General features: G+C 41.5%; 1 protein-coding gene and 2 non-coding genes across 3 annotated transcripts; 2 read left to right on the top strand and 1 right to left on the bottom strand.

Annotated features, from left to right (window-relative positions):
* Positions 1-6,934: 6,934 nt before the first annotated feature.
* Hspa8 (heat shock protein family A (Hsp70) member 8) lies at positions 6,935-11,454 on the top strand. The gene is given in 10 exon segments (XM_047518177.1): positions 6,935-7,090; positions 7,818-8,027; positions 8,371-8,561; positions 8,563-8,577; positions 8,743-8,895; positions 8,997-9,552; positions 9,760-9,962; positions 10,178-10,376; positions 10,523-10,755; positions 11,037-11,454. Coding segments are annotated over 9 exon segments (1,941 nt in total). The 5' UTR covers positions 6,935-7,090; positions 7,818-7,822; the 3' UTR covers positions 11,223-11,454.
* LOC124960858 (small nucleolar RNA SNORD14) lies at positions 9,603-9,688 on the top strand. The gene has a single exon (XR_007104178.1). It is a non-coding gene; the product is annotated as a small nucleolar RNA SNORD14 (small nucleolar RNA).
* An 11,903-nt stretch (positions 11,455-23,357) lies between the features above and the next one.
* Trnai-uau (transfer RNA isoleucine (anticodon UAU)) lies at positions 23,358-23,437 on the bottom strand. The gene has a single exon. It is a non-coding gene; the product is annotated as a tRNA-Ile (tRNA).
* Between the last annotated feature and the right edge of the window lie 1,603 nt (positions 23,438-25,040).

Here is a 25,040-nt window from a genome sequence, read left to right as displayed (position 1 = left end):
TGCCCTTCAGGACTTTATCAAAATCAACAAGCAAAACTTAGTAAACAGTATTTTTATAAATTGGGGATTAAACTCAGAGGTGCTTTACCACTGTATATCCCCAGTCCTTTTTTGAGACAGGGTCTCTCTGTAAAATACTGAGGCTGGCCTCAAATTTACAATCCTCCTCCCTCAGACTCCCTAGTTGCCAGGATTACAGGTGTGCATTACTGCACTAAAACTACTAAACAAATGTTTTGTGCCAAGGTAACATATTAACAGAGAAGCAACACTAAGAAATTCAAATAAACCTGAAAAGAGAAATACATACAAAGATGTTCACAAAAATCTGAAAACAAACCTCAGAGGATCATCAATAAAATAATAGGAATAATAGTAATTATCACATACTGAAAAAAATGGGGGGGGTACTGTAGATTGAACCCAGGGGTGCTTTACCACTGAGCTACATCCTCAGCCCTTTTTATTTTTAGATAGGGTCTTGCTAAATGGTTGAGGCGGGTCTTGAACTTGTGATCCTCCCACCCCAGCTTCCTGAGTTGCTGAGATTACAGATGAGCACTACCATGCCTGCTTATGTACTAAGATATTGTCATGTGCCAGGCACTGTACTAAATGTATTATATATTTTTTCTCAAATTTCAAACTCATTTCAGCTCTATGAGAAGATGTTTGTATTATCATCTTACAAATGAGAAAACTAAGACTTGGAGAGGTAAGTCAGTAGAAGAGGATTTAAACCCAGTCATTATCTTAGTATGTTCCATCAGAACTGCAAGATCCTGATTAATGACCATTCTCATTCCTGAAATCCTCAAACTTTTATTCTCAGCTATGGGTTTTCTCTTCCCTTTGCTTTTTTTCTTGCCCTAAAGTTTTTCACTGTACATGGGACACAGATAGCTCATTCACACAGTAAGTTCAGACTGTTCATAAAATTATCTTTTTCTGCAAATTAGGACAAAATTTCCAACTTTATTTATAATTGTCTATGATTTTTTATATGAAAAAGTAATAATGGTCTTAGATCACATAGTGCATAATAAACTTTGTTTAATGTTAAGCACAGTATTTTGAATACAGCAAGGTTAGGAATTTTGCCAGGTCTCCTGAGAGGCAAAAAGACAAGCTGCATTATGACTACAAAATAGTAGGTAGAGTTGATTCTCCAAAGATAATAAAGACAAGTCAATTTACCGAATATTTACAGAGTTTAAATACAAGGACCCCATACTTGAACCCAGGGCCTTGTGCATGCAAGGCAAGCACTCTACCAACGGAGCTATATCCCCAGCCCATGGGACCCCCCCCCCCCCCCACTTAAAAGCAATTGTGTTTACAATTGTTTAGGGCAGATTTTTTTCTCACCTCTCCCTGTACTGAGGTTTGAACCCAGAGGTGCTGTACCACTGAGCTATATCCCCAGCAATTTTTATTTTTTATTTTGAGACAGGTTCTTACTAAGTTGTCTAGGCTGATCTTTAACTTGAGATCCTCCTGCCTTAGCCTCCTGAATAGTGGGGATTCCATGTCCAGCTGTTCCTGCTTGTTTTTTTCATTTCTTTTGTTGTTGTTGTGCCAGGGATTGAATCCAGGACCTTTCATGTTAGGCAAGTACTCTACTACTGATCTACATCCCAGCCCTCTTGTTTTTGTATGTCTCATTTTTGTCACCATTCTTGGATGGAAAAGTTATAAAAAAGGAAAACTCAGTTTTACTTCTTATAAGGAGCTCTGTTGAAGATTTCAATTAATAAAAAAATAAACTGCACAACTAAAATATAATTTATATAGTTCCTCTTCTTCACAGTGCAGGGATTATACAAGATGTTTTAAAAGGGGTTTAAAATTAATGAAGTAGAAAATAATCTAGCCTAAGTGTTAAAGGTATAAGCTGTGGAATAAAATAGATCTGATTTTGAAAAATTCAGGTTTAGGTAGGAAAAATTATTTGATCTATATGGGCCTCAATTCCTTTATTTAAAAATGGAGATAATAAGACCTGCTTAAAATAGTTGTTGTGAGGGTTATATATTGCCCTGCACATAAGCATGTAATAAAATAGCAATGGCAGCTGGGTGGTATGGCACATGCCTGTAATTCCAGCAACTCAGGAGGCTGAGGCAGGAGGATCACAAGTTTAAGGACAGTCTCTGAAATTTAGTAAGACTCCATCTCAGACAGATAGATAAATAAATAAATAAATAGTCTGGGAATGTAGCACAGAGCAATCCTCAGTACTACCCCACCAAAAAAACAATAACAGCAACAGCAAGGATTCTACTATCAGTAAAACACCACACAAAGCATGAAGGTGTTGTAAGGCATATAATCTTGTTAGGGAGACAAGACTAAATGATGGAAAATGACATCAGGGTTACTTACATGCTCCCAAAACAGTAATTTATACCTGACTGTAGTCAGAAAGTCAAAATATTAATAACAGCTCTAGTCTTCTGGTTTCAAATTTCCTTGATGAAATGCTACAAATACACTCAATTCTTTGGGCATACACTGCATCTTTTAGTTATGTCACTGGATCCAGGAAGGGTTTTTGTTTTTTTGGCAATATTGGGGATTAAACCCAGAGGTACTCTACCATTGAGCTACATTCCCAGTCTTTTGGTTTTTTGAGAAAGGACTTGGCTGAGTCCAGAGGCTGGCCTTGAACTTGTGATCCTCCTGCCTCAGGGGAATACAAGAAGGTGCCACCAGGCCTAGCAGAAGGATTATATTTAATATCCTAGGTTTTGAAGCAAGGAGCTACTATCTAAATTCACCATTCTTGCCAGGCATGGTGGTGTACACCTGTAATCCCAGTAACTCAGGAGACTGAGGCAGGAGGATTGCAAGATCGAGACAAGTCTCACAACTTTTAGGGAGGTCCTAAACAACTTAGTGAGACCCTGTCTTAAATAAAATGGACCGGGGATGTAGCTCAGTGGTCAAGCACCCTGGGATTCAATCCCCCATACCAAAACAAACAAACAAACAAAAAGGTTCATCATTCCTTTATGTGGAATGATATTTAAAAGTGGATATTTAAAAGCACTGGTACTACATAATTCTAATAGAAATTATCTGATTAATTCTTACATTAAACCTTTTAGAAAGAAAAAAAAGGCAAAGGTCAATCTACCATTAGGTTGATTAACTTTACATCTGCATACTGGTTAGTGAAGTTATGGTAAGTTCAATAATCTAAAAGTGTTGCCGGGAACAGTGGCACACACACACCTATAATCCCAGCGACTTGGGCTGCTGAGGCAGTGGGATCATAAGTTCAAAGCCAGACTCAATAATATACCAGGACCCTGACTCAAAACAAAAAAATAAAATGGACTGCAGATGTAGCTCAGTGGTATAGTGCTCCCAGGTTAATCTCCAGTACTAAAAAGTTAATGAAGTTTCTTCAGTATCCCTTATTTCAAAGATTACCAATAATGACACAGCAAAACAGTGACTCTATAAAGCCTTAGTTCTTTCTTACTGTGGCCTGGTCATTTTAGGTCCTTCTTCCTCTTCAAGAACACTGGGGAAGAAGTTGGTGACTCATCTAGTAACTATCCCCAATTCCATCTGTACCCACACCCATAAAATAAATTGAGCATGTCAATCTATTTCTCCTAATCTTATCAGATTAGTTTTGGAAATTAGGGGACATAAGAGAGGAATTTTTGTTTGTGGGTTTTTTTGTTTTGTTTTGTTTTTTGGTACTGGGTATCAAACCCAGGAATACTTTATCATTGAACTATATAATCATTTTTCATTTTTTGAGGTAGGGTCTCGCTAAGTTGCTGAGGTTGGCCTTTAACTTGCGATCCTCCTGCTTCAGCTTCCCAAGTCACTGGGATTACAAGCACGAACCACTGCACTGGGCAAGGCAGAGATTCTTGTTTTATTTTTTTGTTTGTTTGTTGGTTTTGGTACTGGGGCAAAGATTCGTAGTATTTTATGGGTCTAGGCTATCTTTGAGAATTTGATAAAAGACTTTGGTCTCTCTGATATTTACAAAATTAAGAATTTTAGAGGAAAAGCGAGAGAACTGTCAAAGGATAAGAAAAATTTCACGTTATAACTTTATTCAATCCTCATAACTCTGAAAGCATTGTTTTGCAGATAGACTGAAATTACCTCTACACAAGTAAATGGCTTGAATTGAAATTCAGATCTGATTACTATTCCACACTGCTCATAAAAAAGAAATAAAACAAATATGTATGTATACTTAATACTGACAAGGAGTTTCAGGAGCCAACTATAGTCTGATACAATTAAGGATTATAAGACTATAAAAGTCACACAATCCAATCTTCATTTTAATGGGACTTCACATTTCTACCAATGTTGGTATTTCAGAGGTATGTTAAAGGACAGACACTGTAGCCGGACTGTTTGAATTCCAGCTTCCACAATCTGACCTTGAGGCTTGGCTTAATCATTTAACCTTCCAACTCCTTAGTTTCCTGATCTACAAAATGGAGATTATAACTGCCACCTCTTAAGATTTTTGTGGTGCAAATTAAATGAAGTTATGTATGCAACCCATTTAGAACATTGTTTAGCAATGTGACAGACATAAAAAAAATGTTAACCATCATCCCATTCTACAGTCACAAGTCCTATGCTCCAAACTCCACCACTGCAATCCCATGTACCCAACTTTAATTCTGGATCTTGAATAACCATGCTATTTGAAACCATGTGCATTGTGAAGGGGTGAAAAACGCCTCTCATCATATTCTGGGCTTTTGAAATATAAACTTTTAATCATTCCATTTACTAAGAACATAGTCATGTCCTAGAACGAATTTTGAGTGATTAGGAACAGGTTATTTGTTCTGCTTTTTTCAGTGCTGGGGATCATCTTGTCCAAGTTCTGGTCCTTGCACATGCAAGGCAAGCACTCTAAAGCTGAAGTATACCCCCAGCCCTGTTCTGTTTTTTAAAAACACTGGTATTGGGTGGGATCCCTCAAACCAGTGGATTTGGGTCCCAGTTCTATTTTCCACTAGTTCAACAATTTAAATGGATATAGTTCAGAATTGAGACTTCTGGCTCAAGTGTAAAAAAAGTTCCAACACCAAAAGAAACTGAAAAGAATGGCCCAGAGTACACATCTTCCTTCTGGAGCTGGAGTCAAGTATGTTTCTAGAAGGGCAATTACACTGCAGTAAAAAAGCTAGGTTTAGAGCCTGTTATGTCCCAGTTATTCCATAGGCTGAGACAGCTCACTTGGGCCCAGAGGAGACTGAGCTACACAGTGAGGCCATCTCAAAATAAACAAACAACAAAACACCCAGGTTTGACTTTAACCAGGTTTTTTTCCCCCACAAATAACATCTCTGAGCTGTTATTTTCCGAGTCTCATTTTTCTGTTAATATGATAATGAATAATATATATCTCGAAAATCGTTTTGATGCTTAAAAACAAAAGAAAGCACTCTGCTTTATAAAAAAAATTAACTTCTGAGGAGGTAGGGCGAGGCTAAGTCTATGACTCCATGGTCTTCAAGATAAAAACAAGAAGAATCAAATATGAGAAGGCTCTTCCTTCATACGTTTGAATCTGTCCCTAGGTTTTACTGGCTTTGACAAGGGCAAGATGTCCTCAATCCTCAGATCGCCTTTCTCACTTGGTGTGGAGAACTTCCAGACCAATTTTTAGTACTAAAAATTCTGCGGAACCATCTTTAAAAATTCTGTAACTGATCTGTGCTTATTTATCTAGGATACAAAAATGACAGCTGCCCTGCCTGTTTGAAAGGACACATGTAAAGCATTCAAGGTACTCAGGCAGCCTGGAAGGGGAAGGCCCCAATGCCTCCCTCCATGCACCACAATTTAAAATTCTAGGCATTGTTTAGTGGCTCGGTTACGTTTTCAAGGACTCTGCGGGGTCTGTCGTTTAATTTTTGATAAAAGCCAGGCAGTGAAGACATTACCTCATCTTACTGAAAATAAAAAAGCTCCGGAAATCTAAATCAAGGACACAGGGCTACCGGAACCTAGAATTGCTAACGCCTAACTCACCTACAAAGAAAAAATACGCGACCTTTAAAATATTTATTTCATAAATAACTGAGAAACGTGGGCAAGTGGGGGAGGGCCTGAACCGAGAAGCCCGACGTGTTCTGGGCGGGAGGAGGGGCCGGGCTCCGCGCTCAGACGCAGGATCCTGTCCTGGGTGTTCCAAGGAACAGCAACGGAGGCGAGATACGGAGGAGGCCGGGCGGCTCGCCCTAACCCCAATCGAGGCGTCCCTGAGCAAGTTACCCTAGAGGCGCCCTGAGGCCGAAATGGCCGCCTCGGACACTCAGGATTCGCCCTAGCCCAAAGCCATGATAGCTAGGAAGTGTGGGTGCACGGAATCGGGGTGCGGGTGCCCAGTAGACCATCTAGAATACCGCGGTGGGGGATGGGGAAGGAGAAATGAGGACTCGGTGGGGGAGGGGAGCAACAACCTTCGCGGCCATTTTGTCCTCGCTCCACTTCCGTCTTCTCTTCCCGGGCTCCCGACCCCGGACCCCTCCCTTCAGACCCTGCGTTCATCCTGACCCTGTTCCGTGCGGGAAGACCGCGGCTGGCTATGCCACCATTGGTTGGTTCCGAGTGTCCCCGCCCCTCTTCCGCCTTCTCCTTCCGCCCCCTCCCGCCCGCGCTGGTAGCGGGCGCATGCGTCGCGGCGGACGTTCCCCTCCCCCGCCTGGAGTGACGGAAGACTCCCGCGCGCGGGCTCTCTTGGCCCCACCCTCCCTTTCCCCGGGGCCGTTCGGAGAGCGGGGGCGAGCATGAAAGTTCCAGAACGCTGCGGTGGTGCGTCATCGCGCGGTGGGGTGGGATGGGGGCGGGTGGGGGCGAGGCCTGAGGAGCGAATACGGGTTCATCATTGGAGCTTAGAGAGGCAGCCAAGCACTCATTGGCTGAGGCGACTGTGATGAGCAGCGGTCGGGGCGGGTCCCTTCTGGAAGGTTCTGAGACAGGGTATAAGAGACAGGGTGGCGGGCGGAAACCGGTCTCATTGAACGCGGTGGCAGCTTTTTGAGGTTTGCGTGGTTTCTTCGCAAGTGGATTCCGGCCTACACATACGGTAAGGCCTTTGCCCTGTTAGTCCTTGGGAGTTATCGGGGAAGCGTGCAGCCCAGGCCGAGCAGGCTTGCTGCCAGGGGCCTCCAGGGCAGCTCCCTGGGGCTTGCGGGCGGTGAGTAGCGATCGGGCGGGGCAGCTCTTTCTCCAGAAGTGGTGGCAGCATCCCTGAGTCGCGGTTAGCAGTTTAGGGAAACGGATTTAAGTCTGTTGAGCCACCCCAACCCGGAGCGGGGGCGGCAGGGCGGCGCCCCTTTTGCCGCCGAGGCTAAACACGACCGCGTGGCGGGGGAGGGGCGCCGCATCCGCTGTCGGCTCGGGGAACGGGAGCCAGCTCTAGGCCTTGGCTCCTTGCTTTTCTCTTCTTTAAAACGTTTTTTAAGCCGCCCTTGGCAAGCACCCAGAATGGAGGTTCTTAGGGTAGTGGGAAGAGTAGGGCTATTCTAACTCCAGGAGTCAAGGATTTTGGCTGCCGGATTTCCTTTCGAGACTGAGACCACGTGTTCAGCGAGGTCGCGGACCTTCGGGGCAGATGGTTCCTTCAGGCAGGGCGGGCTTTGCTAGGGTTGGCACAGCAACCTGCGCTGCAGCATTACTGCTCTGATCTCGCGTGGTAAAGCAGCGTTAAGTATAATCTGAGTTGTCATAGCTATTCTTAGGGGGTTTAAAGAGGTTATATAGCTCAAATGCATAACTGGATTTTCAAAGCACGTGTTTGATTTTCTTTCCAGGAACCATGTCTAAGGGACCTGCAGTCGGCATTGATCTTGGCACCACCTACTCTTGTGTGGGTGTATTCCAACATGGAAAAGTGGAGATAATTGCCAATGATCAGGGGAACCGAACTACCCCAAGCTATGTCGCCTTCACCGACACCGAACGATTAATCGGTGATGCTGCAAAAAATCAGGTTGCAATGAACCCCACCAACACAGTTTTTGGTAAGCCATTAATTTTAAATGACAAATTTAAGAAGGGAGGCCCTTTGAGGAACTCGGAGCCGTGTGAAGTAGGAAAATATTTTTCTTCAGTTAGAATTCAGTGCACTTGGTGTTAGGTAACCCTTCAGTTTTAGGGTAAATCAGGTGCATTTTTGCCTCTCATGGGAGTTAAATCTATTTACCACTGAGATTTGGCAGTCAAAGAAAGCATGGGTTTTTTGGTGTGTTGCTGGAAATCAGGCCTTTGTACTTGTTAAGGATCCACTCTGAGGTACACCCCTAGTCTGGGCCTGGGTTTTTGTTGGAATGTGGAATGATGTAAAATGCATGTTTTTTTTCACAGATGCCAAACGTCTGATAGGACGTAGATTTGATGATGCAGTTGTCCAGTCTGATATGAAGCACTGGCCCTTTATGGTGGTGAATGATGCAGGCAGGCCCAAAGTTCAAGTAGAATACAAGGGAGAGACAAAAAGTTTCTATCCAGAGGAGGTGTCTTCCATGGTTCTGACAAAAATGAAGGAAATTGCAGAAGGCCTACCTTGGGAAGGTGAGATTTTTGGCTATGCAGGAATTTAACATCTGTCAACTGGGAAAGGTTTCTTTCCAACTTCAGTTTGAGTGCATGTTGGATTTAATAATTTGGTTATGTGTCAAAATACATAAACTGTACTGTAACTTTACATTAATTTGGGTTTTGTTACTTTATTACTAGACTGTTACCAATGCTGTGGTCACGGTGCCAGCATATTTCAATGACTCTCAGCGTCAGGCAACCAAAGATGCCGGAACCATTGCTGGTCTCAATGTGCTTAGGATAATCAATGAGCCAACTGCCGCTGCTATTGCCTATGGTTTAGACAAAAAGGTTTGTATCTTTTTTTAAGGTTTGTATATTTGAGTGTAAAGGTGGGTTTGTTAATGTGGACTATCAGGAATTTACTTAAAAGCTTATTTTTTTAATGGCAGGTTGGAGCTGAAAGAAATGTGCTGATTTTTGATTTAGGAGGTGGCACTTTCGATGTGTCAATCCTCACTATCGAGGATGGAATCTTTGAGGTCAAATCCACAGCTGGAGACACCCACTTGGGTGGAGAAGACTTTGACAACCGTATGGTCAATCATTTCATCGCTGAATTCAAGCGCAAGCATAAGAAGGACATCAGTGAGAACAAAAGAGCTGTCCGACGTCTCCGTACTGCATGTGAAAGAGCTAAGCGTACCCTCTCTTCCAGTACTCAGGCCAGTATTGAGATTGATTCTCTCTATGAAGGAATCGACTTCTATACCTCCATTACCCGGGCTCGATTTGAAGAGTTGAATGCTGACCTGTTCCGTGGCACCCTTGATCCTGTGGAAAAAGCTCTTAGAGATGCCAAACTAGACAAGTCACAGATTCATGATATTGTACTGGTGGGTGGTTCTACTCGTATCCCCAAGATTCAGAAGCTTCTGCAGGACTTCTTCAACGGAAAAGAACTGAATAAGAGCATCAACCCTGATGAGGCTGTTGCTTATGGTGCAGGTAATCCCTACTTTCAACCCACAGGCACCATTTTAGAGACCCAAACTGATTCGCTGTGATGATGGATTCCAAAACCATTCGTAGTTTCCACCAGAAATTATGTGTTGGCTAGTTCCTTCCTTGGATGTCTGAGCGAATGAGATGGGTTAGTGAGGTGATTTCAAGTTACTTTTTTTTTTTTTAATTCTTACCTTTTCTTTTATTTAGCTGTCCAGGCAGCCATTTTATCTGGAGATAAATCTGAAAATGTTCAAGATTTGCTGCTCTTGGATGTCACTCCTCTGTCCCTTGGTATTGAAACTGCTGGTGGAGTCATGACTGTACTCATCAAGCGTAATACCACCATTCCTACCAAGCAGACACAGACCTTCACAACCTACTCTGACAACCAGCCTGGTGTGCTCATTCAGGTAGACTTTTTTACACTTAGAGCAGTTACATAAAACTTGGAAAGTCTTCTGCTGTGATGATGGAGTCTAAAACCATTCGTAGTTTCCACCAGAAATTTTGTGTTGGCTAGTTCCTTCCTTGGATGTCTGAGCGACAAGTCTTTCCTAGTTGAGCTTTCGTAGCATAGAAACCTTAAGTTTTTATTAGTGACTAATTCGTTACTCTTTATCCCTAGGTATACGAAGGTGAGCGTGCCATGACCAAGGATAACAACCTGCTTGGCAAGTTTGAACTTACAGGCATACCTCCTGCACCCCGTGGTGTTCCTCAGATTGAAGTCACTTTTGATATTGATGCCAATGGCATCCTCAATGTCTCTGCTGTAGATAAGAGTACAGGAAAAGAGAACAAGATTACCATCACTAATGACAAAGGTTAGTCTGGGTGAATAAGGCTCTTATCTGGTCTTGACTATGCAAATGGTTATGTTCCATTTGAAGCCCCCACTGTAGGCATCTAGCATATAAATAAGTTGCAGACTTAAACAGGGATCTCTGATCAAGATCCTGTAACTTTACAGGTCGTTTGAGCAAGGAAGACATTGAGCGCATGGTCCAGGAAGCTGAGAAGTACAAAGCTGAAGACGAAAAGCAGAGGGATAAGGTGTCATCTAAGAACTCACTTGAGTCCTATGCATTCAACATGAAAGCAACTGTTGAAGATGAGAAGCTGCAAGGCAAGATAAATGATGAGGACAAACAGAAGATTCTTGACAAATGTAATGAAATCATCAACTGGCTGGATAAGAATCAGGTTGGTACTTTTCTGCTAATCAGTGGAGGAAATGAAGAGGCTGGGTTGGTGTAATGTAATGGTCACAGTGATGAAAGGTCCAGACATTCGCAGTTTCCACCAGAATTTTGTGTGTTGGCAGTTTACCTTCCTTGGATGTCTGAGTGACCCAGGACTTCAGTGCATAGTTAATTTAGTATTGGGTGGGTTTTATTCTGACTAACCCTAGGCTCCATGAGTATGTTGTTAGTTAAGTAAACTATTTGAAGAACTCTTGGTGATTAATTTTTTCCTCCCCTCAGACTGCAGAGAAAGAAGAATTTGAACATCAGCAGAAAGAGCTGGAGAAAGTCTGCAACCCCATCATTACCAAGCTGTACCAGAGTGCAGGAGGCATGCCAGGAGGAATGCCTGGGGGCTTCCCTGGTGGGGGAGCTCCTCCCTCTGGTGGTGCTTCCTCTGGGCCCACCATTGAAGAGGTTGACTAAGCCAGCCCAATAATAGAAGTAGCATTGTTCCACAGTAAAATATGGAAGGGCCCAAATTTGTAGCAAATTCTGTGGCAGTTTTAAGGTTGCTGCTATAGTAAATTACTGGGCATTCTCAATACTTGAATATGGAACATGTACACAGGGAAAGGAAATAACATTGCACTTTATAAACACTGTATTGTAAGTGGAAAATGCAATGTCTTAAATAAAACTGTATTTAAAATTGGCACCATATAGTTGTCTCTAAGTAGCTGCTGGTAAGGCCTTGCAAGTAGTGTTTAGTCCCTCCCCCCAAGTGATGACATATAAGTCACGCCAGTGTTGTATGGGTGGAATTTTTATTGTTCATCTACCTGAGTCATAAGGGCTAGGAAGTGCCTAGCCTTGCAGAATTGCCTGTGACATTGGGTAACAAAGTGCAATAACTGAATTCATTGCTTATCTTAAAAGCTCCAATAAAGTTTAAATCTGAACCACTAACCTAGCTAGCACCTCTGAGCTTCAGGCAAGAGGAGCAGAAACCTCTTTAATAAACAAGTGTTCTTGTGGGAGAAACCTACCAGGAGGGGAGTGCACATTACCTACTTGGGTCTGTTAGCCATGTTATCCATCCACATCAGTCTGAAGTTCAAACTAAGGAACAGTAAAAGCCAAAGGTTCTGAATTCATGTGTATGTCACATGGTGCGTGGTAGAGCAAGGAAAAGTGGCTTAGATTTTTCTTTGGTGCTAGCATGCCACCTAGTGGCAGCTTAAGCCCCAAAAGGGAATTGCAGCATAGTTATACTGGGAGATTGAACCCAGTTGTTGCTATTTATTGTATGGGGCTAAGCTTGGTTTGTGATAGCCCAACTACAGTAACGTACATGATCATGGGCTTAAGACTGCAAAAATTTAGCAGATACTTGCAACAGGTATAGCTTGGTTTGTATAGCTAAGCTTCATGGAAAAATAAGTTTTTTGTTTGGGAACTTATTAGAGATTTACAGCAGCATTGTAAGTTGTAAGGATCACATGAACAATTTTAGGGCCTGGATGTTTCCTGGGACAATGTTATCCTTCCCATCTTAGTCCTTCATAAAAAAGTGGTATAATCACTTAACCATTTGTTGGGTAAGTCAACATTTGTAGACCAATGTTGAGAAAACCTGAGTTAATCACTGAAGGTCACTGGGGTTACTGACTCTAGCAACCTCCAATGCACAGAAATAGCTCAGGCATTCAGAAGTTGATCCATTTCAACCATTTTTTTTGTTTTTGTGCTGGGGATTTAACCTAGGGCCTTGAGCATGCTAGGCGAGCACTCAACCTGTTTTTTACAGGCATCAAATGGTCTGGTAGAGCAATTTGGAGGTCTTGTAAGGATTTCTCATTTGTTCCCCAGGATACGTGCAGTTTTTAAAATACATTTGATACATGCAATTTGTGTTTAGGGGTCATTTACTGGTCACTGGGGCCTTCTGGGTACTTCAGTTATTAACATCTGCAGATACATTTTGCTGTTAAAAAAGTTGAGAAATTTAGGATTTTAAGATAGAAACTAAATGGGAGAGTATGCCACATAATAGTGACAAACAAACCATAGTTTTCTATGGGAAAAGACTGGGAAGTGGTTTTAGGTAACTAGAAATATTGGCACTTCCCATTTAGACTTGATATGTCACTTTTGATGTTTTCCAACCTTGGAAGGATAACTAGATCTGGTGGTGCAAGTATATAAATCTAGGATGGCAAAAACTTGGCTTTCTGGAAGGTTATGATTTTAAGAGACTGGTTATAAAGTTACCACTATAGCTCTCGAGGTTTTTCTCAGTAATTATTAGCCTGTGTCGGGGGCAGGTGCAGCTTAAAAACCAAGGGCACTTGACCATAGCCACAATCCCAGGCCTTTGGAAGCAGGGTCTTGCTAAATTGCCTAGGCTGACCTCAAATTTGGATTCTCTTGCCTGAGCAATATCCTCTTTGTGTAGTTAAGGTAGAGGACTAAGATGAGAGTGGTTATAAGCAGTTCTTTGCTTAAAACGCCTATAATATTCAGACTCTAAATTTTTCAAGTGGGCTTTTGTATTAATGTGGAATGTAGTGATTGGTGAGACTTGAATTTTAACTTGTTCAAGTGTTCACATGGGTGTAAGGGAGTCATTGTCCACTAGATGGCAGCAACTGATAATAAAAACCAGGATACCTGGGGAAGGTGCAACCTTGTCAGAGTCTTATTTCACAAATTCCTAACCAAAAGCACAAGAAGTAGTGAAGTCGGCCCCAAATACCTACATGCGGCTGGACAGGGGATATAGCTCAGCTGGTAGAGTGCTCAGCTTGTAAGCCCAAGGCCCTGTGTTCAATCCCTAATGTCCATATTAATGTTCCATGCAAAGAATTCCCAGCTGGCAGTGAGGTGAGAGATAACAGATTTTCTTGGATACTTACTTGGCAGTGAGAATGGAGGGGTAGAAAATACAGGCCTTTGAAGCATTTGGGTATTGAGGGTAGTTCAGTGGGAAGAGGTTCTGGCTTTTCCTGATCCCACTCTTGCTTCTCTTATCTCCAGAACTTACACTCCTCAAGACTACTTCTTTAAAAATTCATATAACAACTTTTAGATACAGTTAACATGCAGTTTACTCATACATTTTTAGTTTGTTCACAGAACTGAATTGTCCAACAGTCACCTTAGAACAATTTAGTCACACCAAGACTCCCATATCCATTATCTGCATTTCTCCCTATACCACTCACCCCAATCTTAGACAATCATTAATCTACTTTCTGCCTTGAAAGATCTATCCATTCTGGACATTTCATATGAATAGAATCATGTGGTCTTTTGTGACTGACTTTGGTGTGTTTTCAAAGATCACCCATGTTGTCATGCATTTCAGAAACTCATTCCTCTTAGTAACTTCATTGTATGGAACTCTAATAGAACTTATTCATGAGTTGGGCAATTGACTACAAAGCTGGCTCCACCCCACCCAAGGGATTGGGGAGATGGGGGAGAGGTATCTGTTAATGATAATTGGAAAGATGGATGAGAAGGAACAATAGAAATTTAAGACAAGATCCTTCCTTTGTGAGGAACTAAAGTGGCTATGCTCTTTTTTTTTAATCTCCAATTTGAGACACTGAAGTCTCAAACCATGTGGATATAGATTCCCCACCCAAAGGTTGAAAAAATTACTGGGATCTGAAAAGAAAGCAGGTTACAAGTAAGTAACCACTTGAAAATATTCATCAGAAGTATTTTTGTTTAAAGATTTAGTATTTCCCATATTTCTGTCTAGACAGACCTGTTTGCCACTTAAAAGGTGTGTGACTTCAAGCAAATAACTGTTTTTCAAGTTTGGTATCTTTACCTCTGAAAAGGAGGTTAAAATGCTCAACTATTGGTTTGTTGTGAGGATGAAATTAGCCAGTGTATGTGGAGCATTTCATTTTGCCTGAATCAGACACGCTCAATAAATTGGGGCCACTATCATTAGTAACAAAAATATTGGAGGGGAGCAGTACTGGGAATTAAACACAGGGCTACTTTACCACCGAACTACATTCCTATCCTTTTATATTTTTTATTAAATTGCTCCCAGGCTGACCTCAAATGAGGTCCTGTCCCAGCTCCCCAATAACGAGTTACAGGATGCACCACAGTGCCTGGCTCTAAATAATAATGCTTCCTAAAGGTGCTGTAATAAGCAAAAACCATATGACTTAAAAAAACAAATTTTTTTATCTTGCAGCTCTGGAAGATGGAAGTCTGAAATTAAGGTGAGGGCAGGACCATGCTTCTCAAGGTATTAGAGAAGGAACTGAACTGTCCTTGACTTCTGGTCTCACTCCAATCACATGGCTCACTCTCTTCTCACCATGTGTGTTCACATAGCTTCTCTATGTGTCAATCTGCCCTTTTATAAGTGCACCAATCATATTGGATTAAGGGCCTACCCTGATGACTTCAATGTAACTTGATTACCTCTGTGAAGACCCTGCTTCCAAATAAAGGTCACATTCTGAGGTCTTGGGTTTAGGATTTCAACTTTTTTTTTTTTTCCTTAAGGTGGGGAGAGAGCATAATTCAACTCCTAGACAAAATTTGAATACCTGTTCTTTAGTGGGCCCAACAAAATGGCCTTTTAATTGCCGCCTTTCCCTGAAACTGCTCTCACAGCAGGCCACCAGCTGTAGGTCTCAATTCTTTCCATCCATCATCATCACTCCATTGTCCCTCCAGATTTCCAAACAATGCTTAATTCTGTTATTTCCAGTGATTTCCCATGGATGACAGTTTCTTTCTGTCATCAAGTCTTTGATGAAATCTTTAGCCATGAAATGTTTAGTCCAATCCCAACAAATCGTGTATAGTGTTAACATGTCACAAGCTGCCTGTGGCCTGCATTATGTGGTAATTTGGAAGCGAGAGAAGTGATAATATAGGGCTGGGCTTCCTTTGTGAGCTCGCATTAATGCTGTAGCTTGTGATGTCAATTGACAGCCCATTGATTTGGGCTAATAGTGCACGGAGGGGGCAGAATTGGGGCAAGGTAGGGAATAAAGGATATTGACATCCAGTCGCCAGGATCCCGGCAGCTTTTAATCTATTATTGCCCTCTTTTAATGCAACTTCCGTGTCAACTGCATTTGCTTCCACCAGCTCTGCCTGCAGTGCTGAACTGTGAAGCCAGTGGGATACCACACCCAGAGTGGCTCAAAGTTCCCCAGTATTGATTCTTTGATGCTCTAGGGTGTGAATTATAATTATTTCATTAAGTCCTTTAATGGGTATCAACCATGAACCTTCCCCGGCCCAGGCTGGGGAGGCCAGGGCGAGGTCCACATCATTAATCTGTGTTCATCTCGTTGCCACCAATTGTCCTACTCTCGACCTTTATTTTTTTTTCCTCCTATTATCGCGTCTAAGGTTTTAGTGGGAAGCAGGTCGATCTACTCCCAGAGAGGAACTGGGAAGAGGAGTTGACTGATTTGGGGAGACTAGAGAGGAGGCCACAGCAGAGCAGATTGCAGTGGTGGCTAATCACACTCAGGGACTAGCTAATCACTCTGTCACACCAGCTTTGCCCAGTTCTAGTTAGCCTGTGCAGGGAGGTGATGCAGGAGACCTTGGGACAAAGTGGGACATCTTGAAGCTTGTAGCTTCGAGTTCTGTCATTGCTCAGGAATATTCCACCCTCTCTACCCCCTTACTTATTCATTCATCACTTACTAGGGTGCTACAGACACAAAGGAGTACAAAATACTGCCTCTTGCCTTCAAGCAACTTAAACTCCAGGAAAGGAGAAAGGGATGAACAAGTGGATGGACAGCAAAGAGACACTAATGAACACTGAGGAAGGGCATGTTACAGAGAGCTATGACACCCACAGAAGGGGCCCTGAACCCAGCTAGGCTTGGGATGAGAAGGGTTTCCCAGAGAAGCTAATGTCTAAGCCAATCCAGAAGAATGTATAGGAGGAAGGCAGAGGAAAGAGGAAGGGCATACAGTCAGTGGGAACAGCATGTTTCAAAGGTTCAAGTGAAAGAGAACAGGCACATGTTATGCTATGCATAAAATGGAAAAAGTCCCTCCCCACCACCAGCTTTCTTGTCTTCTCACTCACCTTTCATTGCTGGTTAATCTCATTAGAAACCTTAGAAAAGCTCAAGAAGAGTCACAGGTGGCATTTCCATCAGCCTCCCAGATGCTTACTGGTTTGTGCCATACCATTTTTAGGCTCAGCGTGAATTTTCACTGCAATCTTTTGACACTACTCTCATCAAGGCACAAAGTCCAGTTTCTCTTCCTTTGAATATGAGCTCGGGGATGAACTTCTAATGGAGAGAATGTGTGGAGAAAGTAACTCTGTAGAACTTTCAAGTCCAGATTATGAAAGCAGTATTGCTCTAACATGGTTCTCTGGATATTCACCCTAGGAATCTTTGACTTCCCCAAAGGGCATCTGGTTCCCCTGAGGCCCCTATATGAAAAGACCACATTGAAGGATACATGCCTACAGAACAGCAGCTGTTCCAGCTCCAACTGAGGAGTGAGTCCCAGCCTGGGCACCAGACACATGAATTAAGAACCCTAGTGATGACTCCAGTTCCAGCCACCAGCTGACAGCATTTCATGAGAGACCAGAATGAGAACTGTTCAGCTGGCCAGTTAACTCCCAGTCTCAAGAGCAAAATGTGGCTACAAATACTGGTTTTACCCAACTGTTTTAGAATAGTTTGCTATACAGTGATAGATAACTGAAACAGATTTGGTAACAAAGTTTGATTAGTCACTTTGTAAGTGTTAATTAGTAAGTTTTATAGCAAGTCTTAAAATCAGGTAGTATGAACCCCTTAACTTTGTTCTTTTTCATGATTATTTTAACAGTTCACCACCTTTTGCTCTTCTACATAAATTTTAAAAATTGAAGCCAGGCATGGTGGTGTATGTAATCCTGGCAGTTGGGGAGGCTGAGGCAGGAGAATCGCAAGTTTCAAAGCCAGCCTCAGCCACTTAACAAGACTGTATGCAGCTTAGTGAGTCCCTGTGTCAAAATAAAAAAAATAAAAAGGACCCGGATGTGGCTCAGTGATTAAGTGCCCCTGGGTTCAATCCCTGGCATGCACATACATACAAAAAAAAATCAACTTGCCGAGTGTGGTGACTCATGCCTATAATCCTAACAACTTGGAAGGCTGAGGCAGAAAGATTGTAAATTCAAGGCTAGCATCAGCAACTTAATGAGATGCTGCCTCAAAATAAAAAAAGGTCTGAGGATGTAGCTCAGTAATAAAAATACCCCTGGGTTCAATCCTGGTAAAATTAAAAAAAAAAAAAAAAAAAAAAAAAAAAATTAAAAAAAAAAGAAAAGAAATTGAGTTAACTCAATTTCTAAAAAAGGAAAGTCTCTGACTTATATTTGGTATTTTAATGGCTCTACAGGTCAAATTGAGTAAAACTGACATCTAAACACTATTGAGTCCTATTGCAAGCAGTGAGCAAGAGAGGAATCAAGTTTGGTTCCAACAAGTAGATTTTATTCATGCAATGCATACTCAACTTAACATTCCTAATAATAACAAGTCACAAATACATTGAAGATTCGCTCCCTTGTTCACCTAGAGTTCTATTCCCATGGACTTACTCAATGCAATGTCTGTTAGCCAAGAAGTTAGTCAACAAGACCGAGGGGATTCTTCTCAGCTGTAGCCTCTCTTAGCTTCTAGGATATCTTTGGATGTCCTTGGGTGTCCGATAAGCCAGAGGCTGGATGGCAGTCATCGTTGTGGGAGAGGTGGTCAGTTATCTGGCCTCGGTAACAACGATTGATCAGCAATCAATGATAGTGTGAACAGCAGCCGGGGTAGTCAAGAGACAGAGTAATGTGGAGTCCTCTGGTCACGGTGCTGCTGACAGTTTGCTCCAAAAGTCCAGGGGTTTAAGTAGTGATTTTCGGCCCAGTCACGCTCTGGTCTTCATTGAAAAGACCAGAACACGACTAGACTAGGAGCCACCACTCAAATCATAGATAAAAGTTCATATCAGCATTGTTGAAGAGTGTCATCCTGCCGCACAGCAAGTTTGTCACCAGGCGCCTTTTATGATTTTAATTTTACAAGTCCAGGCAAATACCAAATACAACTTATTACTATATAACACACAACTATAGCAATTCCTATTATTTCCTTGTCTCATTTCAAATCCCAATCTATGAATATAGCAAATATCTCTGATATTTAGATCTTATTTAATTTCTGTCAATTTTTCATTTCAAATGAAAAAATCTTGCACATCTTTTCTTAAATGTGTTACTAATTATATTGATTTCAATTCAATGCTCTTGTAAATGGAATTGTTTTTGAATTTCATTTTCTAGTTATTTACTCCTTGTTGGAATATAATCAAGTTTCTATATTAATTATGCATTATATGATCTTACTAATTTCACTTATTACTCTCCATAGTTGTTTTGTGGAGTTCCTTAAGATTCTTTTCATAAGGTGTTATATCATTTGTGAATCAAGATGATTTATTTCAGGCTGGGGAGATAGCTCAGCTGGTAGAGTGCCTGCCTTGCAAGCACAAGGCCCTGGGTTCAATCCCCAGCACCGAAAAAAAAAAAAAAAAAGATGATTTATTTCTTCCTATCTCATCTTTTACTTCTTTACACCCTTTATTTCTTTTTCTTTCCTTATTTCTTTGGCAAGGACCACTAGTACAGTAGTGGATACACTGGTGAGAATCATCCTTGCCTTGTTTCCAATCTTAGTAGCAAATTAATTAATTAATTTCACCATTAAGTATGTTGTGACTTTGGGTTTTTCATAGATGCCCTTTAACAGATTTGGATTTGGTATAATGCTCAAATTGGGTAAATTTGTTAAGCATGGAGACTTATCCAGACAAAACCGCCCACAGAGGAGACAAAGAGGAAGAAAGAGGACAAATGAAGTAGGGGACAAATATTGGCAACTCATTATTTAAAAGAAACCACTGAAGTGGAGTACTGAGAAGTGCTATAGATGTAACTAGCTTTTTCACCTGCACAGATGTCTGGAATACATTCAGAAGTCACTTGGCATGTGAAGGCCTGACTTTTGTACTGTAGCATGCTAAATATCCCTCTTCCCTACTTACCACAAAAAGTCAAGGGTGTCCTCCAATCATGGCAACAATCTGGTGTTCCCACAAATTTCCTAAGTGTCCTCTTCTGAATCCCAACAGTAGAGTTAGTCCTACGTATGAAAACCCTGGCTCTGCTCCTCTTTTTGGTCATATGAGGTTCAGTTTCTTTACCTATAAAGGGGGGAGGAGTTATACCCAGCTCACGAGCTGTGTAAAGGTTTAAGCGATAAATGACATTTAGTACAGTATCAAGCACGTAGAGCTCAGAAATAACTAATAGGTGGTGAGTATTTGTAATTTGCCATGAAGAGTACCAAGCAACTGAATTTAGTACCATTATTGACTTATTTCCAGTGAAACAAAGTGAAGCCCAAGTTATTTGTCCAAGGTCACATAGGAAATAACAGTGGCAGAAATTTCAGCATAGGCAGTCTGACTCCAGAGCCTAGTTAGTGAAACTCCATGCTATTCTGACTTTATTATAAAGAGAACCAGGCAAGACTCTATCCCTAAAACTTTTCAGTATTTATCCCCTCCTAGGAGGTCCCCCCCACTCCCCATTACAAAGCATCTCCACTGGCTAACCCTCCAGAACACTGATGAGATCCCAGGTGGAAACATCAGCAGAAGCAAAGTGAGAGGAGGATAGGGTACATAAACCATCTGCCTCAATTTGGATCTGAGGTATCCCCCAAAATCCATGTGCTAAAGGCCTAGTCCTCAGGTCAGTATTATTGGGATGTGTGGCAATGTAAGAGGTGGGGCAAAGTGGGACATCTAGTCATTGGGAGTACTCCCTCAAAGGGGATGGTGGGACACTGCCAATTCCTTCTCTCTTTGATGACCTGGTCATGAGGTGAATAGCATTACCATGTGGTACTACCATGATAAGCTGCCTCACCACAGACCCAAAAGCAACAAGGCCAACCAGTAGTGAATGGAAACCTCAAAAAGTCAAGCCCAAATAAAACTTTGCTCTCTCTAAACTGATTATGTCAGGTGTTTTTTACAAATGATAAAAATAATGAAATAAGAAATAAAGCTGTCACACCAAATCCCTGAGATTGGGAGTTCTCATTGTGGTGTGGGGATGTTATCATTCCAGAGAAACTGAGACTTGAAGTGGGCAAACTGCTTTGCCCAGGTTCCTAGAGATGAATTTGAGAGACCACTCACTGGCTTAGAGGAAAGGCTGATTTGTGTTCAATACAAAGACTTCCCTAACACTTAAAGCAATCGGACTATTCAAATCAATGCTGAGAAAGCACCTGGTATTATACAAAGCATCATGGTATTATTCTGGCTCCAGAGGGGCACAAAAATGAGTCACACATGACTCCTTCTCCTTTGAACCCCACAGTGGAGAAATCAATAGAAGGTTGTTTTAGGCTGGAAAAAGGAGAGCATGAGGAGACTGGGACAGCTATTTTTGAGCAGGTGAAGAGCATGAATACATTTTGGTGTTACTCTGGTGGTCAGAACTGGCATCCATAGAGGTAGTAGCAAGCAGTTTAGGAGCTATAATGCTACTTTTTTCATTTCAGTACTGGGGCTAGAACCCATGGGCACTTTACCCTGAGTTATATCCCAGCTTTTTCTTTTCTTTCTTTTTTTTTTTTTTTGAAAAAAAAAAAAAAAGAAAAAGATAGTTTATTGCTTTGCTAGCAAAGGAGAAACACAGGGGACTCCCATCCCACAGGCTGTGATTCTACCCATCATAGGGAATAGGGGGTTTTTAAGAGGTGATTCAGAAAAAATGAGTTTAGGAAGGAGAGATCAGGGAAAAGAAGATCAGGGAGGAGAAGTCTAGGGAGAAGAAGATCAGGGAGAAGGTCAGGGAAAAGATTAGGAAAAAAGAAAAAAAAAAAAACATGTAAGTTTCAAAGCGACAAAGTATACCCCCAACAGGGGATATAGTCAAAGAATCAAGTGAACCCCTGTTACATTTCCCCACTGTCAATTTCTAGCTTCTATTTCTATGGAAAGTGGGTGATAACATCTCCACACTGCTTCCTGCTGAAAGGGGCCTTTTTATTTTTCTTTTAAGACAGATCTTGCTATTATGCTTAGGTTAGCCTCTAACTTGCAATCCTCTTGCCTTAGGCTCCGGAGTCGCTGGATATAGGCATGTGCCACCACCTGGCTGATGCCAGTTTTTAAGTTATGGTCTCTAATTTTAAATCCCTCTTCTACACTCTGTTCTTTGATGCTGGCCTGAGACTCTGAAAACCACATTTCTTCTTGCCAACTGAAATCTTTTTGGTTCCCCTTAGTGGCATCAGAGGGAGCTGGAAAGGAGGAAGAAGGACGAGGAACGCCAGCTGTTGGTTTGCTGTCACTAATCACATCACTAGCAGTGCCCCACCACCCTGAAGATGGCAATTAGTTTTAGTCTCCAACTTTTCCCCCAGCCCATCTAGAGCGAGCATAATTGTGCCCCTTCAGAGATTGTCAGCGTAGGACGAAACCACCTCCTTAGAGGTCTGAATCTCAGCTCCTGAGGTGCCACCAACAACCTAGCAGTGCCTCCTCCTCAGGGGCCTGAGTCCAGTCTTCCTCCAAGCCTCCAGGCACTGACACCCCCTCCTCCCTTTGTGTCCCAGCCTTAGAGTTGGAGACTGCTTCTGAAGTTACTACCACTATATTAATTCAGTGTTCACTTATAATCTTTTAATTTCTCCAGTACCTATTTAGCCATAAAATTCCCCCACTGAAATCCCTATTGTGGCTTCTGGTTTCCTAACTGGACCCTAACATAATTGCTATCAGAAAGTCCTTATTGCAACCAAGTAGGCTGGTTAAAAAATTAATGCATGAGGACTAGGTAGGACATTGGTAGAGTGCACACCTCGCATGTGTGAGGACCTGGGTTCAATCCTCAACACCACATAAAAATAAATAAATAAAATAAAGGTGTTGTGTCCATTTAAATTTTTAAAAATTAATGCATGATTGGAGAGATTACAAAGTCTTAGCCTGTAAAAGTGTGGAATCACTGAATTTATAGATCCAAAAGTATCCTTAGACATTATTTTCCTGAAGCTCAGAAAATTAACTGACTTCTTGAAAGGCATTTTATTTCATTTAACATTCATATGTAGCATTTAATAAATGCTAGACACTGTTCTAAACAGGTTGGCTAAATATGAGCTCACTGAAACCTAAGGTAGGTACTGCTGTAAGTCCCCCTTTTCCTGATGGGAGTCTGAGATGCATGAGGTTGAGTAACTTGCCCAAGGTGACACAGATAGTAAATCGTAGAGTTGGGGATCCGACCAATGATTTCTGGTTTGTATTACTACTCCTTGTATGTGTGTATAGTACTGGGGATGGAACCCAGAGTTCTACACTAAGTTATGTCCCAAGTCTTCTTTGTATTTTATTTTGATACAGGGTCTCACTAAGTTACTGAGATTGCCCTCAAACTTGCAATTCTTCTGTTTCAGCCTCCCTAAGTAGCTGGGATTACAGGTGTGCACCACGAAATCTTGCTTGTGTTTCTACTCTTTTTTTTTTTTTTGGGGGGGGGTGCTGCTGGGGATTGAACCCAGGACCTTGTGCTTATAAGGCAAGCACTCTACCGACTGAGCTATCTCCCCAGCCCTGTGTTCCTACTCTTAACCATTACCTCTATGATGTTTTTAACTAGCTGTAGTGCCCAGACTAGGGTTTAGAACAATAACAGACTTCCATTTTAATCTCCTCCCGCTATACTGAGGGTTGGGCAGATTGCCATTCTGGACCACACTCCCATATTGGTGAACCTCATAACATTTGGATGCAATAATTTCTATTACATTTTTATGAACTTTCTGCTACCTACCTGAAGAAATGCTATACTTTGTGTTATATTTATTCACCACCTATAGTATAAAAGCTATTGGGAACAGGGTGAGGCACATAGTAGATACTCAATATATATTTAAAGAACAATTGTGTAGTACTAATTTAACAGCAACACTAATATTTATATAACACCTTTCAAAACCTTTTTTAAAGATTTTAAAAAATTTTACTCATGGAAAAATACATATAAAATGAAATTTATCATTTTAATCATTTAAAATATTTGTCAATGAACCTTTATTATATTTATTTATTCACATGTGGTACTGAGAATTAACCCCAGTGCCTCACACATGTCAGGCAAATGCTCTACTACTGAGCCACAACCCCTGCCCAATTTCAATCATTTTTAAATGTATATTTCAGTAGTAGTAAGCATATTCATGTCCTTTTGCAACTCGTCTCTAGATCTTTCTCATTTTTTGCAAAACTGAATCTCTGTACCCATCAAGCTCCTATTTCTTGTTCCCCCATTCCCTGGCAATAACCATTCCATTTTCAGTTTCTTTGAGTTTGACTACTCTATGGTATGTGTTTTAGTTAGTTTTTGCATTTATGTGACCAAAATACCCAATAAGAACAACTCAGAGGAGGAAAAGTCTATTTGGGGGTCACTGTTTCAGAGGTTTCAGTCCATAGAACCAACTCCATTGCTTTGAGTCTCAGCACATCATGAGAGACGGGCCTAGCTGAAAAAAATTGCTCACAGCTGGGTCAGGAAGCAGAAAGAGAGAGAGAGAGAGAGAAGAGGCCACAGGAAGAACAACCCTTCCAGGGCACGACCCCAGTGACCCTCCTCTTCCAGCCTACAGTTATCACCTAGTCAGTCCATTCAAACTAGGATGAACTGATAGGTTACAGTTCTCACAACCTAATCATTTCACCTCTGAATCTTCCTATATAACAGGAACTTTGAGGGGACACCTCATATCTAAACAATAATAATATGTAAAACTATTTTTATAACACACTAATTTTATATTCTTTTTTTTCCCCCTCCTATTACTGGAGATCGAACCCAGTACATCATGCGGCTGAAGCAAGCCCTCTACCAGTGTGTTATATTCCCAGTCCCTTGTTTTGTTTTGTTTTGAGATAAGGTCTTATTAAATTGCCCTGGCTGGTTTCTAACTTGTGATCCTCCTGCCTTAGCCTCTTAGCTGGGACCACAAATGTGTGCCACCGCACCCAGTCCTTCATCCTTAATCTTATTGGTTTGCAACAATAATCTTACAAGTGCACAGGACAGAGTCTTTTAGATTCCTGGACTGTTTTTTTTTTTTTTTTTTTTAGGCTCTCAAGATATTAAGAAATGCCAAATCAAGATTTCAGAAATTGTGTATATTTTAAAACTTA

Source organism: Sciurus carolinensis, chromosome 11, assembly GCF_902686445.1.
Source record: "Sciurus carolinensis chromosome 11, mSciCar1.2, whole genome shotgun sequence".
In the NCBI taxonomy this organism is placed as follows: domain Eukaryota; kingdom Metazoa; phylum Chordata; class Mammalia; order Rodentia; family Sciuridae; genus Sciurus; species Sciurus carolinensis.
This window is presented reverse-complemented; position numbering and strand designations above follow the sequence as displayed.